This window comes from Stomoxys calcitrans, chromosome 2 (assembly GCF_963082655.1).
Source record: "Stomoxys calcitrans chromosome 2, idStoCalc2.1, whole genome shotgun sequence".
Classification (NCBI taxonomy): Eukaryota; Metazoa; Arthropoda; class Insecta; order Diptera; family Muscidae; genus Stomoxys; species Stomoxys calcitrans.
The window spans coordinates 23,627,040-23,642,014 of record NC_081553.1 but is presented as its reverse complement, the minus strand read 5'-3'; the positions used below and the strand labels follow the sequence as shown (position 1 = coordinate 23,642,014).

The following is a 14,975-nucleotide window of genomic DNA, read 5'->3' as shown; positions in this document are numbered from 1 at the left end:
AGCGATCAAAAATATATAAGCTTTGTTGGGTTTTAGACGAAAATGTCAAGGTGTTACGAACGGAATGACGAAATTAGCATACCCCCATCCATCCTATGGTGGAGGGAATACAAATATAACCACCTTAATATGGAGAAGTGATTCGGGTGTGAGGCATGTATGGTTTAAGCAATCTACTGAATTATAAGAAAATAAGGCCTATGGGATACCACTTGTGGCCGTGATCCTTATTTTAGGCTAGCTGAAAAATTCGGTTTGGTTTTAAACCCTCCCAGTTTTTAACGCACAGAAAATGGAAAATAATCAGGAACTCCGTGCTACTTCTATAATCCCCAATCCTTTTCCATTTGTCGTCTCTTTTATATATCCTATTAACACTCAAGTGTCGGTATCTATTAGTTGTGAACTGGTCCGGCTACGAGTTACCGCACATATTATTCATAAATACGCCCGTTGTCCTATGTGTGCCACATATTGATGCCGTAAGCTTTATCGGCATCCTTCTTACTACTGCTCAGTATATGTCTCGTTCCGGATCTCACCAGAGGATTTTCGAAGTCCTTTAGACCGTTTCACTGCCACTAAGACAATGTCTACTTGAAAAGCTTCACATTCGCGAATTTTATCGATGGCAGTCCTCAACACCCAATATTCCGGCTTCTTATTCCCTCTGACACCGTTATGTCTCGGCACCCATGTTCTGCTTGCCGAACCACTGTCAGAGAAGGAGTTAATCTTCTTTTAACACTCCAAGACCGTTCGTAAACTTAACGTCCTGGTCCGTCAAAATCGACGTGGTCACATTGATACTGTCCAACTCACGCATTACCTTGTCAACCGGAAGCAGAACACGGTCTCCCATTTCTCAATGTCGACTATCAGACTTTTGTTCCACTCTAATTTCGATCTATCTGTGTACCATGCACACCATGGTGGCACTACCAGAGTTTCGTAAGACCAGGACTGTGATACAGGCAACAGTGTTTCGCAATCGAACTCAAGCCCTGTCTCAGCTATCCGATCGGAATCATCTATCAATTCATTAGGTTTCCTAATGTCGGAGCGATTATTCCGCCATTGTATAACCTGTTCCTATTTTTTTTCCACTCTCCCCTATCCTAATAGGCGCAGTGGCAACTTTATTCAGAGTCTGTATGTCGGACATCTTGAGATATAGCCAGTATCCTAGTAGGCTGAGCCTTTCTATGACCTTATGGACCTTTTGTATGACCTCATGGAGCAATTCCTCTCCATGGCCGTCCATAATACTACCGACTTTTAAGTTTGTATTAGTCTTATCGCGACTCTGTAGATCCATTGAACTATCTTCGAAGTCAAATCCCATCTCGAGACTAGAGCACGCCAACATCTGTCAGCCTTCTCATTACGCTCCTGGATTTGAGAATTCCAGTTCTGTTTCCTTTCCGATTTCCACATTATTCTTTATGTTCATTGGAAAATTTGTGAGATAGAAAATATTTAAGCAATGGAATAATGAAAGCCATAGCCAGACCGACCATGATTTGCCGCGTTTCGATGCTTTGGTAAGGGGTGTCATTAGAGGGTATAAGAAATCTTGAGGCGTGGGGCTTCCAAGATTGTACATTGGTAGGTTGTATTTATTTTGAAGAAATTGCGAAAGTACCTCTATAAAACAACACTAACAAAGATCAACACTTTGTCTTACTAGCTGCCATCATAAAAAAATATCCTCATTTCTTAATTTAAATCCTGTTCTGCCATGAGTTTTTTTGTTACTTGACCATTACTTGATATTCTCGAATGGATTAGTCATGTTATGGTTATAATGCCCCTAAAATTATGCTGCAGTTTTTTCTAATAAAAAAAAATTATATTACTTACACGACATAATACTAAACCATGTGTCATATAAGTAATATTTATTCTTATTTAGATGGTGCAAGACAAGTTCCTTAGCATGACTTTTTAAATTAAATAGTTCATTGTCGCAATTGTTATTATTTAATTAAATAATATGCTAGACATTATATTTTATTTCTATTTTTAAATCTCATTGAGCCGTGCTTGAACCACTTTATATATATTTTTAATATCCTTCTCATACCAATGTACGCCTATACTTTTTGTTAGTTTAGTATTTTTCTTCATTGCAACTTGTTCAACTTGTTGCCTTTCTTCTTCAACATGACACGCTTTCTGGGCTGCTCATAAACAAAAGCATAAAACAATCACATTTATGAAACTTTAAATAAAAGCATCCACTTGTCATTGTTTTTTATGTGGGCGATGTTGTTGTTGTTTTAGTTTTGTTGCTGCCTTCTTTTGCTGGCTTTGTTAATATTGTTTGTCGTCATAATCATCATCATCATCATCGTTGTCGTTGTTGTCATTGTCGTCATAACTGTTGTACTTATTGTTATTGTTGTTGGGGCAACAATTCCATCAATTTGTTGCCCTCATCGCATGCTGGCTTTCATTTTCCTTTTATGTGTGTGTGGTGTATGTGTTGGTGTGGGGGATTACAAAGCGGCATGCTAAGTGTTGCAAGCCCCAACAGCAACATGTCCTTGTTGCTGCTACTGCTGTCATTGCTGCGGTTTTTCATATCTGTTGATAGTATAATGGCAGGAGTGCACTTTGAGAAGAAACAACACTGCAGCTCTTTCCTTACCTTCGTCCTACGGGCTGCCTGTCACACTGGTTGCTATATTGAGCTTGTGAGAGTGTGTATTAAGTTTTCAGGCTGCTTGTGGTTTATTTAATACTCTTTGCATAAATAACTAAGTTTTGTTTTTTATTCGCTGCTGTGGTGTGAGCGAGCGGTGTTAGTGCTACTTCTTTGGCATCTTATCATCCAACGGTTTTCCAATGGTTTTTTGCCCACTTTTGCGCTTTATGCTGTTGTTTTTATTTTTTAATGTTCAGGGATTATCTGCTCTATCCGTACTTTCTGGTTTTTTCCATATATAAACAAACATTTTTAAGAGGGAAGAATTTTTTTCTACCCTCTTTTGTTTGTTTTTGTTTCACTAAAAAACCATGGCCACCAGAATAATAAAGAAAAACGTACGCTTACAACAACAACAAGGTGAAAAGTAAAAGCAAAACTTTGTACATTTGGCAAACTTCTTCTTAAAAGCTTTTATTGTCATAGTTTCCTCAGCTTTAAAATTCTGAAATTTTGTGTTTTTTTCTGAATTTCTGATGATAATGATGATGAGCACGATAATGATGGGAGAGGAAAGGAAACCGTACAAAGGTATTGTAACTTTTGCCTCATCCATTCACTTCCTCCTTCTGTAGTTTTCCCTTACTGTCCCAAACCATTTTTCTCTTAAATCCCCAAAGTATATTTTCATTTAGAATAGAATTTTCATTGTTTGCTTTTTTTACCTGGTCCTTGGAAACATATTTTTGAAAAAACAAATAAAAATATATAAAAAGAAGATTTCATACCACCTCAAATTTTCTATAAACCAACAAGCAACAGGGACTTCCGCTCAATCGATTTGGGGAATTTTATTTTTTTTTTTGCTTGCTGTAGAAACTGGGCCGCCTGCCAGTTCGGTGAAGGGAAGATGAATGATGTTAAGGACATCACTGGAGTATCCTCTAATGTATGTTCCTTAGCATAATTTCTGTTCTGTTGGCATTGGTGGAATTCCCCAATGCCATTGTTGAACGTTTTACTGTTACCAAAAAGAGTTTTCATATTTGACAGTAGGCAATGAATTGGACAGATGATGTGACATTTTTCTTTGTTGGCTTTAGGTAAAAGTTTCTGTGTTTTTTTTTCCTTTTGCCAACAACTTTTCTTTGGCATTAGTCAATAGCTGGAGATCGTCAAGTTAACTATGAAAACGCATCTCTGGGGTATAAGGATTTCATAAAAGCCAAGGATTCCCCCGGTGGTAGACATGTAGACATAAGACAGGTTGGAGACCTTAGGAAAGCTCATATGTCTAATCGAAATTTGTTTTTGTTTCATTGGGGTAACCTATTTATAAAACAAAGACTTTAAAGATAGTGAAAGGAAACCATAAAAGTTAAACTTTAAACTAAAATTTATTTTCGAAGTATGGTCTAAATCGGTTGATAACCTGATATAGCTGACATATTAACCGACCTTTGGTCTTGACTTCTAGAGCTTCTGTATGGCGAATTTCTTATCCGACTTGGCTTGAAGTGTTCTAGTATGACTCCCAACAACTGTCCCAAGCATAGTCTAAATCAGTCCATAAACTGATATAGCCGCCATATAAACCGATCTCCCGTTTAGACTTCTTGAGCCTCTAGAGGACGCAATTCCTATCCGATTTGGCTGAAATTTTGCATTACATGTTTTGTCATGACTTCCAACAACTGTGTCAAGTATGGTTAAAATCGGTACATAACCTGATATAGCTGTCATATAAACCGATCTTGGGTCTTGACTTCTTGAGCTACTAGAGGGCTCAATTCTTATCCGATTTGACCGAAATTTTGCATGGAGTGTTTTATTTTCACTCCTAACAACTGTGTTAAGTATGGTCTAAATCAGTCCATATCCCGATATAGCCGCCATATATACCGATCTCCCGATTAGGCTTCTTAGGCTTATAGAGGACGCATTTTTTATCAAATATGGTTGAAATTTTGCATATTTGGTTTTGGTATGACTTCCAACAACTGTTCCAAGTATGGTCTAAATTGGTATATAGCTGTCACATAAAATGATTAATCAGTTTGTGCAAATATTACTCGAATTGCCTGAAATTTTAGAGGTGGTGGTTTTCTATGACTAATGTGTTTTTTTTTTTTTTCATTTTATTTTATTTTATTTTCTGTTATTTTATTTTATTTTATTTTATTCTATTTTATTTTATTTTATTTTATTTTATTTTATTTTATTTTATTTTATTTTATTTTATTTTATTTTATTTTATTTTATTTTATTTTATTTTATTTTATTTTATTTTATTTTATTTTATTTTATTTTATTTTATTTTATTTTATCGTATCGTTTTTATCATTTTAAACAATTACTTCTTCAAATCACAAGCCAAACACATTTTTGGGCTTCCTAGATGGCTTACCTTTAAACTGAACAAAAAAATAAAATCTCAGTGAATCCTTCAGAATGCATTTTTCGATAAGTGGATACAAAGTGCGTGCTTTGACAACATTGGTAAAAAATCCTTCATTGCTGGCATCTTCTTTGTCTTTGTAGTTGCTATTTTTTTTTTTTCTTTTACCAAAATGTCATTGCTGTTGTCATCTCTTTTGCAATTCTAATCAATTTTTATTATTGCTCCACTAAAAGAACACAAGCGGAAGGAAAATCATTTTATGAAAGTTAAAGTAAGCGGCAGCTTGACTGTTTGTCTGCCTGTCTCCCTGTCTGTCTGCCTGTCTAAGTTTAGCAAGTTAGGATTTTACATAAACACAGCACGTACTCCACATTCTGACACTTTTTTGTGTCTGTGTGGTGGCTGAAGCGAACTGAATTGAGCGTTGAGCAAAGGCAGTCGTCTAGTAAGGCCAACAAAGATAGAGGACACAGTAACAGCTCTATACATATACATGTGGGGATGTAGTTATATGTGTGTCATGTGACATAATACCATGCCATAGTGTTTATTTATTTTGAGGTTGTTGTCGCTGCTGGTGTTGGTGCGATGCACATTGGTTCAAGTTCATTGAACGAGCGGCTAAAAATAGAAGAAGTTGTCGAAGGACAATGAAACTTGGCACATAGGCATTTTTTGTTTGAATCAAGAAAAAATGGAAAAATCAAAATGATCCGCCCACTTTTACGCCCACCTCCCATACAAAGTAAAAATTAAATTTTGACCTACGGCATTGTTTTTTGGCACATAGCATTTTTAAACACTCAGAATCATTTGTGTGAAATTTGAAAAATATCCGCCCACTTTTAATTTTTAATGCATCAATTCAATTTTCACAAAAAGTAATTATTATAATTGTAGAATGGGCTCCTGAAAATATATACCTGATCCGCCCACTTTTACGGCCACCTCCCATAGAAAAAACATGAATAAATAAATTAAGCATAGTCTTTTAATAATTTTTTAACATCATTATCGTACTCCAATTTTTTGATTTGCAGCTTTGAGCGAAATCTATTTATAAATGGGTCTGAAGACAATAAAAGGTTATGCATTACATCTTCATTAGTGGCTACACGTCCAATTCTTCGCGAATGATGTAATCTATAGGCTCTATAATCTTTATTCCTCGCTTCCTGAGCTTCTTCGGACAGCATACCTGATACAAACAATCAATTAAAATGTAAAAAATGAAAATTAAATCATTGAATAAGGGCCTTTAAATAGAGACATACCTATTGGCAGAATAGCTTCTGCTATAATTTTGCTACCATGCACCAGAATCTTATGCACAGTTACAGGCATGTAGTACCAGCCATAGAGATCAACAAACAACTTGGCAGTATCCATGCAATATATATGAAATTTGCTAGTGTCGACTGCTGCATTACAATTTATTGCGGCCAAAATAATTTTAAATCTATGTATTAACTCTTCTTTTATTCCAATTACGTCTGCAGTTTTGGCTGGATTTTCGAAAAACCTTCTTGCCGTATTGCCATCGTTTGTTGTGCCCATACCTTGCTTCACCGCGTCCACATTTATGCCCAGTGTCAACTTTAATCTCTTCCCAATTTCAGCTTTATTTGCCGCCATTTCAATTTTTGTGTAACTATCTGTTCTCCATTTTTTGAAACTTAGACGGTAAGAAATGTGCAGAATGCACTCCATAAATTTGATTCTCGCATGCAAGGGAGAAATACCAAACGCAACTGCTTCTTCCGAACATTTCCTCAAAATCACCGCATCTAAATTATTCATTTCTGTGGGCTTTGCTCCACATATGAAGCAAACCGCCATAGATGAACTTCCAGAAATCGTAGTAGCTACTTTCCCATCAATCATTGTTAATTTCAGTGTGTGAGAAATATTGAAGTTTCTGCTATGCAATTCAACGACAGTATTTCTTAAATTTTTTATTTCGTCATTAACACGACTGACCTCTGAATTTATAACTTCAGCTGTTTCTTGTATAAATTCAAATTTTAACGGTCGGCAAAATCTAGTTGATGATGGCTCTGTATTTCTCCAGCACATTGTTGACATATTATTACGCTCTGTGAGGGTCAATGGAACAAGTGACGTTAAGAACATATATTTATCGGAGTCATTTGGATCTGTGAATTTTTGATGGTATTCACTGTGTCCCGAACTTCCGTCACAGCCCCATTTTGAGAACATTTGCAGTTCGTTGGGGAGTTCTGTCACCTCATTCTCGGTTTTTGTCATCAAAATCCTGGTTACTGTATGATCTAATAACTGTTGTAGAGAAACTTTGCTACAACTTTCTTGCACCTGAACATTTGCAGGATAGCATTTTTTTTTTGCTTCCAGTACCTGATGGTAGGATGGGTAAATGTCGAATCCAATTTCTCTAGCTGAACTGCGCAAAACCTCATATTGATGCTTTGACAACGAAGCATCAAGTATCAGCCCAAGTGCCTTCTCCGGGGTGAACGCCTTAATGGATTTGTCTAAACACTCAAGCATGAACGAAAATTCACGTTTTCTTACTTTATCACTTTATAGTTTTTACTGTTTCTTTTGGAAAGGAGCAGGTATGAGCAGCTGAATTTTTTTTAGCTTTTAGCTGAGACTTCAAGCTGTAATTTGACGTCTTTCGTTAAACAGCGCTCCACAGCGCTAAAAACATGCAGTCCACTGAAGTTGATGAACATTGAAATTTTGATGTTGTTTATATTTTGTTCTACGAAATTTTTTATGTGGCACTTTTTCCAACTTTTTTTAATGCAAATCTCATCTATGACAATTGCCATTTACGAAAATATACAACAAAGTCAAATGATAAGTTTACTGTGATTGTACCAAAAGATTGAATATACAGTAAATTTGCATGCCATTTTAAACAAGCGAACATATATGAACTTGGAGCGTGTCTGTCCAAAGAAATACTAAATATATCAGCCTAATATTACGGAATCATAATATTCAACTATCTGACAACAAAATACCAAAAAATTATCCAAATCGGCGAACATGAAAAAAATGAATTTCGGCCACTCTTGAACCAATGTGCGATGTACTGTAGCTGTTGCTTTTGCTGGTGTTCACTTCCTAACGCTTACTTGTTGTGTCGCTATGCGTAAGTGTGTATTGGAGTTTGTGTATCCTTCATCGTCGTCGTCGTCATGTCTGTGCGTAAAACGAGAATCACACGCTTGGGTAATATGGTTCTTCATGCGTTCATATTTTTGTTTTTTTCGCAGCAGACCTAAAGTTCTATAGAAGCCAGTGTTAGTGCGTGTGTTTATATTGGGGCCCTGACTGCTACGTGGCTTCTTGGCGAGTTCATCTTTACGTTTGCCTTTGGTGGGTTGACATTGCCTTCGACCGTCATTGGCAAAGCACCTTTATGTGTCAAATATGGCAGACTTGGTGTTTGTGATACGGTGATTCGTTGCCACATGAAAAATCAACACGCACTGGGGCATAACTTAACTTCCGTTTCCCATTAAATTGTTTTCCGATCACAGGACAAGATTTTTGTATATCTTTCAAATAGTCCCTGTGCCTAGCATCCCACACTCAGCAGCAGCCAGCAATCCCAAACATGAGTTTAAATCAATATTGAGGTGTGATTGATTTGTTTCCTCTTCCTGTTGTGTACAATGACAGCAATGATGGCAATCATGATGTCGACGATGATGTTGATGAAGCCAAAGAATCTTGATTTAAAAATAATTTCCCTTTTTAAGCTTTAAATTTTTCTTTTGTTTTGAGACAGCAATACTTTGTGGCTGGACTCCTCAATGTTTGCCTTACCTTTTCGGGCCATGTTTTCGTTGTCAAGACAAAAGTGTAACGACCGGGCGACAAAAGTGTAGTACCCTTATAATCCTTAAGCAAACTTTCTTACATTTTTTGACTTGACCGCACAAAGCAAATAAAACTTTTTTATTCTTTTGGCATGGTTGATGCGTGTCCGTGCTGCGAGTGGGTAGTGCTTGTTTTAATTCCTCTCCCCTAAGAAAAACAAAAAAACACCAACTTTAAAAGAAAATCACTTCGAAAAGTAGATTAAGCTTTTAAGTAAACATTACAGCGAAATGTGTTTCAAACAAGAACTAGAGCCAACCGGAAACAAAAATTACCCAAAAACAAAAAAATACAAATCCTTGCAGCTTTATGAGAAATGTTGTGTTTTCGTTTTAAATTTTTTTAAGGGCGCAATCATATAATTTCTTTATTGTCTTTTTTTCTATTCTTTTAGGGTGCTCTTGTACCTTGCGAATATCGCATACAGTCGCCGGCTTCCGGTTCCCCTTTACCACTGTGTGGCGCTGCCAATGCTAACAGTGCTGCCAATGCCGATACTACAGTGGCTGTCTTACAGAATAATACAAATGCCGTTAACTCGCTGACGGGCAATGCCAATGCTGCCGGTGCACCGAATACAGTATTGCGCGTTATTGTAGAATCTCAACTGTATCCCGTTTCATTGGACATACTACATCAGATATTCCAACGTTTCGGCAAGGTTTTGAAAATTGTCACCTTCACGAAGAACAATACATTCCAGGTAAGTTGGCGAAAAGTGTATTAGGCTCTTTAAAATAACTTTATGTTTTTTTTAATATTATTTATAGGCCCTCATACAATACCCCGATGCTCATTCGGCTCAACATGCCAAAACCATATTGGATGGCCAAAATATCTACAATGGCTGCTGTACGCTGCGTGTTGACAACAGCAAAATGACTACGCTCAATGTGAAATATAACAATGATAAGTCACGTGATTTCACAAATCCCTCATTGCCACCCGGCGAACCGGGCGCCGATATAATGCCCACCGCTGGCGGTCTAGTAAATGCAAACGATTTGCTATTGATAGCGGCCCGTCAGAGGCCCTCTCTAACAGGTGATAAAATAGGTAACACTTAAACTTTCCTTTTTATTATTTTTTCTGTTTCTGTTTTGTTTTTTGTTTTTGTTTGGTTTGTTTTCTAGTTTAGTTGAAATGAATTAAATTAAAAATTCCATATATTTCATTTAAGCCTTTTTATATGCATTTTGCAAAATTTTAAGTTTTGTTTGTGCCTATTTTAAATATTTGTTTTTTTTTTGTTAACTTTATATCACCTTTTATATAACCAGCAATAATTTACTAACCAAATAACTTGTATCTTTTTTGAAAAAAAAAAAAACATATTTTAATGCTAAAATTATCGTATATATACAAACATAGTTTTAAAATACTAGAAATGCTAATATTTATGATGTATGACATTTGTTTGCTATAGCAGCTTGCATAATTTTGCTAAAGATTTTAGCCAACCATTTTATGGTGGTCTGCGACAACTTTTAATAAATATTAATATTTTATTTTTTGTTTTGTATCTTTTTGCCAATTTTTAATTTTAGTGAATGGTCTTGGTGCACCCGGAGTGCTGCCACCTTTTGCATTGGGCATCGGCACACCCTTGGCCGGTGGCTACAGCAGTGGCATACCAAATTTGGGCGCTTTTGCTCTTGCAAATAGTGGCGCCCTACAGACAGCTGCCCCTGCATTGCGTGGTTTCTCGAATGTGTTGCTTGTTTCGAATTTAAATGAAGAGGTTAGTATGTGTTTTTTCTGTTCAACTAAATTGGTATAAATCCTTGGCTTATTTTTCAATTATTTTCTGAAATTCCATAAAATAAAACAAAGATGACATATTGAAATAGTGTTATAACAACAAACAACCGATATATATAGATTTAAATTGTAGAACATTTCAAATGCGAAACGTTAAAATAGAAAAGAAAAAACTGAAAACTTTTTTGATATATATTTAGTAGCAATTGATTTACTCCATGAATATGTTGTTTTTGTTACCTTTTTTCCATGCACGAGATAGAAAAGTCTGTAAATGAAACAAATTAAAGAGGTCTCATAACAATAAAATGCCCTAATAAGTATAATAAAAGATTTATTAAATAAAAATCAAAAATAAAAATGCAATTAAAATAATATTAAATAATAAATAAATAATGTGAAGAGCGAGATTAGTTCTTATATACCCTCCACCATGGATCACATTTGTCAAGCTCTTTGCTTGGTATCTCTTTTGAGGCAAACAAAGGATTATATGTAAAAATTGCTATGCTTTAGAGCTATTGGGTTGCCCAAAAAGTAATTGCGGATTTTTCATATAGTCGGCGTTGACAAATTTTTTCACAGCTTGTGACTCTGTAATTGCATTCTTTCTTCTGTCAGTTATCAGCTGTTACTTTTAGCTTGCTTTAGAAAAAAAGTGTAAAAAAAGTATATTTGATTAAAGTTCATTCTAATTTTATTAAAAAATGCATTTACTTTCTTTTAAAAAATCCGCAATTACTTTTTGGGGAACCCAATAGAGAAATCGTTTTATATGGGAGCTGTATTAGGCTACAGACCGATTCAGACCATATTTGACACGTATATTGAAGGTCATGTTGTACAAATTTCACCCAAATCAGATAATAATTGTGCCCTATAGAGGCTCAAGAAATGAGCGAAATCTGATTGGATTTGCGCCCTCTAAAGGCTTAAGAGTCAAGATCCCCATATTGGATTATATGACTGCTATATCAGGTTATGCACTGATTTCACCCATACTTGGCACAGTTGTTGAAAATCATAACAAAACATCTCGTGCAAAATGTCAGTCAAATCGGACAAGAATTGCGCCTTCTATTTGCTCAAGAAGTCAAGGTCCAAGATCGATTTATATGACAGCTATACCAGATTATGAACCGATTTGAATCATAGTTATAACAGTTGTTGGAAGTTGTGACGAAACACGTCCTGCAAAATTTCAGCCAAATCGGATAAGAATTGCGCCTTCTAGAGGCTCAAGAAGTCGAGACCCCAGATCGGTTTATATGACAGCTATATCAGGTTATGGACCAATTGGAACTAACTTGGCACAGTTGTTGGAAGTGATACCAACACACCTGCAAAATTTCAGTCAAATCGGACAAGAATTGCGCCCTCTATTGGCTCAAGAAGTCAAGACCCAAGATCGATTTATATGGCTGCTATATCAAAACATGAGCCGATGTAGCCCATTTACAGTCCCAACCGACCTACATCTATAATAAGTATTTGTCAAAATTTCAAGCGCCTAGCTTTACTCCTTCGAAAGTTGGCGTGCTTTCGACAGACAGACGGATGGACGGACATGGCTAGATCGACATAAAATGTCATGGCCATCAAGAATATATATACTTTATGGGGTCTGGGACGAATATTTCGAGGAGTTACAAACAGCATGACGAAATTAGTATACCCCCATCCTATGGTGGAGGGTATAAAAAACAAAAAAAAGGTAAAAAATTAAAACTGTAAAATAAAAACTAAAAACTTAAAAATAAAAAATTTTAAAATTAAAAAAAAAAACACAAAACCAAAAAATAAATAGAACTACTTTATATTCAAAAGAAAAAATAGCTATTAAAAAATTAAAACTTTAAAATAAAAAACAATAATTAAAACATAAAAAATAAAGATAAAAGTTCAAAAAAAAAATTAAAATAAAATAACAATATCCTAACATTTCTATCGCAACATTATATTTTATCAGAAAATATGTAGTTTTCTATTAAATTAAAAAATTATGAAAAACATTATTCATGAAAATATTTCCTGATATAATATTTTTCTAAATTATTTCATTTGAAAAATAAAATAAACTGCCTCCTAATGCTGGCAACATTCTCTCCAAAGAAGTGTCGCTAAAAAAAATTGCTAGAAGCATTTGACTGGTTTCTTGTATGGCGATTTAATTTTCTACCAAAAAAAATTATCTGCAGGAGATGTCAAATAGTTGGAATGGTTGGAAAGGGCCCCAACCATTCCAACTAGGGTAAGTTGTAAAGCACACATCTGAGGGAGCTCCGTTCAAATTTGGATGTGTGTTTGACACTCTAGTTGGACTGGTTGCAAAGCACCATGATCTATTTAACATCTCCTGCTACTGATTTTTCTTGTTCGAAAATTAAATCGCGATACAGGAAACCAGTTAAATGCTTCTAGCAACAACACACATTATGCTGACTTTTGAATGTGTTTCGCTATACTATTCTTTAAATAGAAAGCATTAAACAATGGACAGTATCCTGCAAAGGAATCTCAACAAAATTTATTTCTAGAAGAAACAAAAAAAAAAAATATGGTTTGCCACGAAATTTACTTTCGAATGTAATATTTTAAAATTTTATTTATTTTAAGAAAAAATTTTAAAAATTAAAAAAAATTAAACTAAAAAATAAAAAAAAAATTAAACTAAAAAATAAAAAAAAATAAAACTAAGCAATAAAAAAACTAATTTAAAATATAAAAAATAAATTTTAGAAAATAAAGAAAAGAACAATATCTTAATATTTCTATCGCAAAGTTAAATTTTATCAGAAAAAGTATAGTTTGTCATGAAAAAAAAAATTTATTGTGAATAATGTTATTCATAAAATTATTTCCTAAAATAATTTTTTCAAAATTTATTCATCTAAAGAAATTAAAAAAAAAATTATACAAAACCAATTTTTTAACATTTGTTTTATTATGAATAGAAAAATGAATTAACCCTTATATATCCCATATATAGACTTTTCCTATCTCTGCTATACCTATAACTTTTTTTACTTAATAATAAATAAGAAATTATATACCATACGTATAAATTAAATAATTTTATAAAAAAAAATCCTACAAATTATTATTAGTTTAGTTTGAGTCCCCTTTCTTTATTTTCCAATCTTTTAATTCACCGACAATATCAATGAAGAAAATACAAAATACATTAAAAAGATATATGCGAGTATATTCAAAGGTTTCAACTAAGCTAATTTTTTGATCTTACCAAAATATTTACCATATTTCATGTTGTATGTGTGCATTAGTCTCATTTTACATATTTCATTATAATTTTCTTAATTTAATAATATTCATTCCTTCATTTGTTTTATGCTTTGGCCAACTATTATATTAAAACATTTCATATTTCATGCTATATGTTTCCTTCTAAGTATATATCTTTGAGTTAAAAAACTTTCGTTTTTAATTTGGATTTTTTTTGTTTTTGATTTTTGTTCAACTTGTAAGTTATTTGAGACTGACTACAAAGAAATGTTTTCAATTTTATAGCAAAGATATGTCAAACTTAAAATATTTCCCAGTCTTCCACATTAATGCATTTCTTCATATGTAAAACCAATTACCAAATATTGGCAACTACATGAGAAATGTATGGGAAAATGGTAGTGCCAAAGCCAGGTGCTCTGGGTCGTATAAGCAATTCCAATTTCAATTAATGTTATTCATACAACCCACTGGCTTTTTGTTTCTGCTTGCCTTTATATGAATATAAGCATACATATTTGCTTTGCTCTCTTTTTACCACATGCATACATACTACATATGTCAATTCGCATTGGTCTTTTGAAAACGGTCAGACAGGAAATTTTGCATTGTTAACCCTTTATTGTTCAGCATACATATGTATGTACTTATTATGTGATGAACTGATCTCTCCAGAGTGAAACCAAATGTTATATTACTTGACATTGTTTCAAGTTTTACGATATGACATATGCATGAAGTTCAAAACTTCAATGGGTTATTTGGGTTTAAAATTCCAAAAACTTGGGGTTAAAAAGATTTCTTCTTCTGAATATTAATTAAATTAAAGAAAAACAATTAAAAAATAATTAAGCCAATGTAGTTTCTTTTTTTAATTTCTAAAAAATGATTTATAAAATTCTGTTATTTTAATAAAATTTAATTTTCATGGTTTTTGAAGTGCTTCAAAAGCTTTAAATTTAAAAAAAAAAACAATCATAAATATTTTAAAGCATTAACTTACTGTCGGTTTTTATCAAGTTTTATTTTAATTTTTTTTTATTA

The 14,975-nt window shown here is 33.9% G+C and overlaps 1 protein-coding gene and 1 long non-coding RNA gene across 12 annotated transcripts in view; one reads left to right on the top strand and one right to left on the bottom strand.

Moving 5' to 3' along the window:
- Window positions 1-14,975, bottom strand: part of LOC106084157 (uncharacterized) — an 81,711-nt gene that overhangs the window by 22,819 nt on the left and 43,917 nt on the right. The window lies entirely within an intron of this gene.
- LOC106084154 (polypyrimidine tract-binding protein 2) overlaps window positions 1-14,975 on the top strand; it is a 530,939-nt gene that overhangs the window by 478,971 nt on the left and 36,993 nt on the right. For 10 of the 11 annotated variants that reach the window (XM_059363056.1, XM_059363054.1, XM_059363058.1 and 7 more), the window contains 3 exons: window positions 9,322-9,630; window positions 9,698-9,983; window positions 10,475-10,668. In XM_059363056.1, coding sequence (XP_059219039.1) covers window positions 9,322-9,630; window positions 9,698-9,983; window positions 10,475-10,668 — 789 coding nt within the window. The remainder of the gene's footprint in view (window positions 1-9,321; window positions 9,631-9,697; window positions 9,984-10,474; window positions 10,669-14,975) is intronic. The other variant, XM_013247658.2, reaches the window with a different exon arrangement.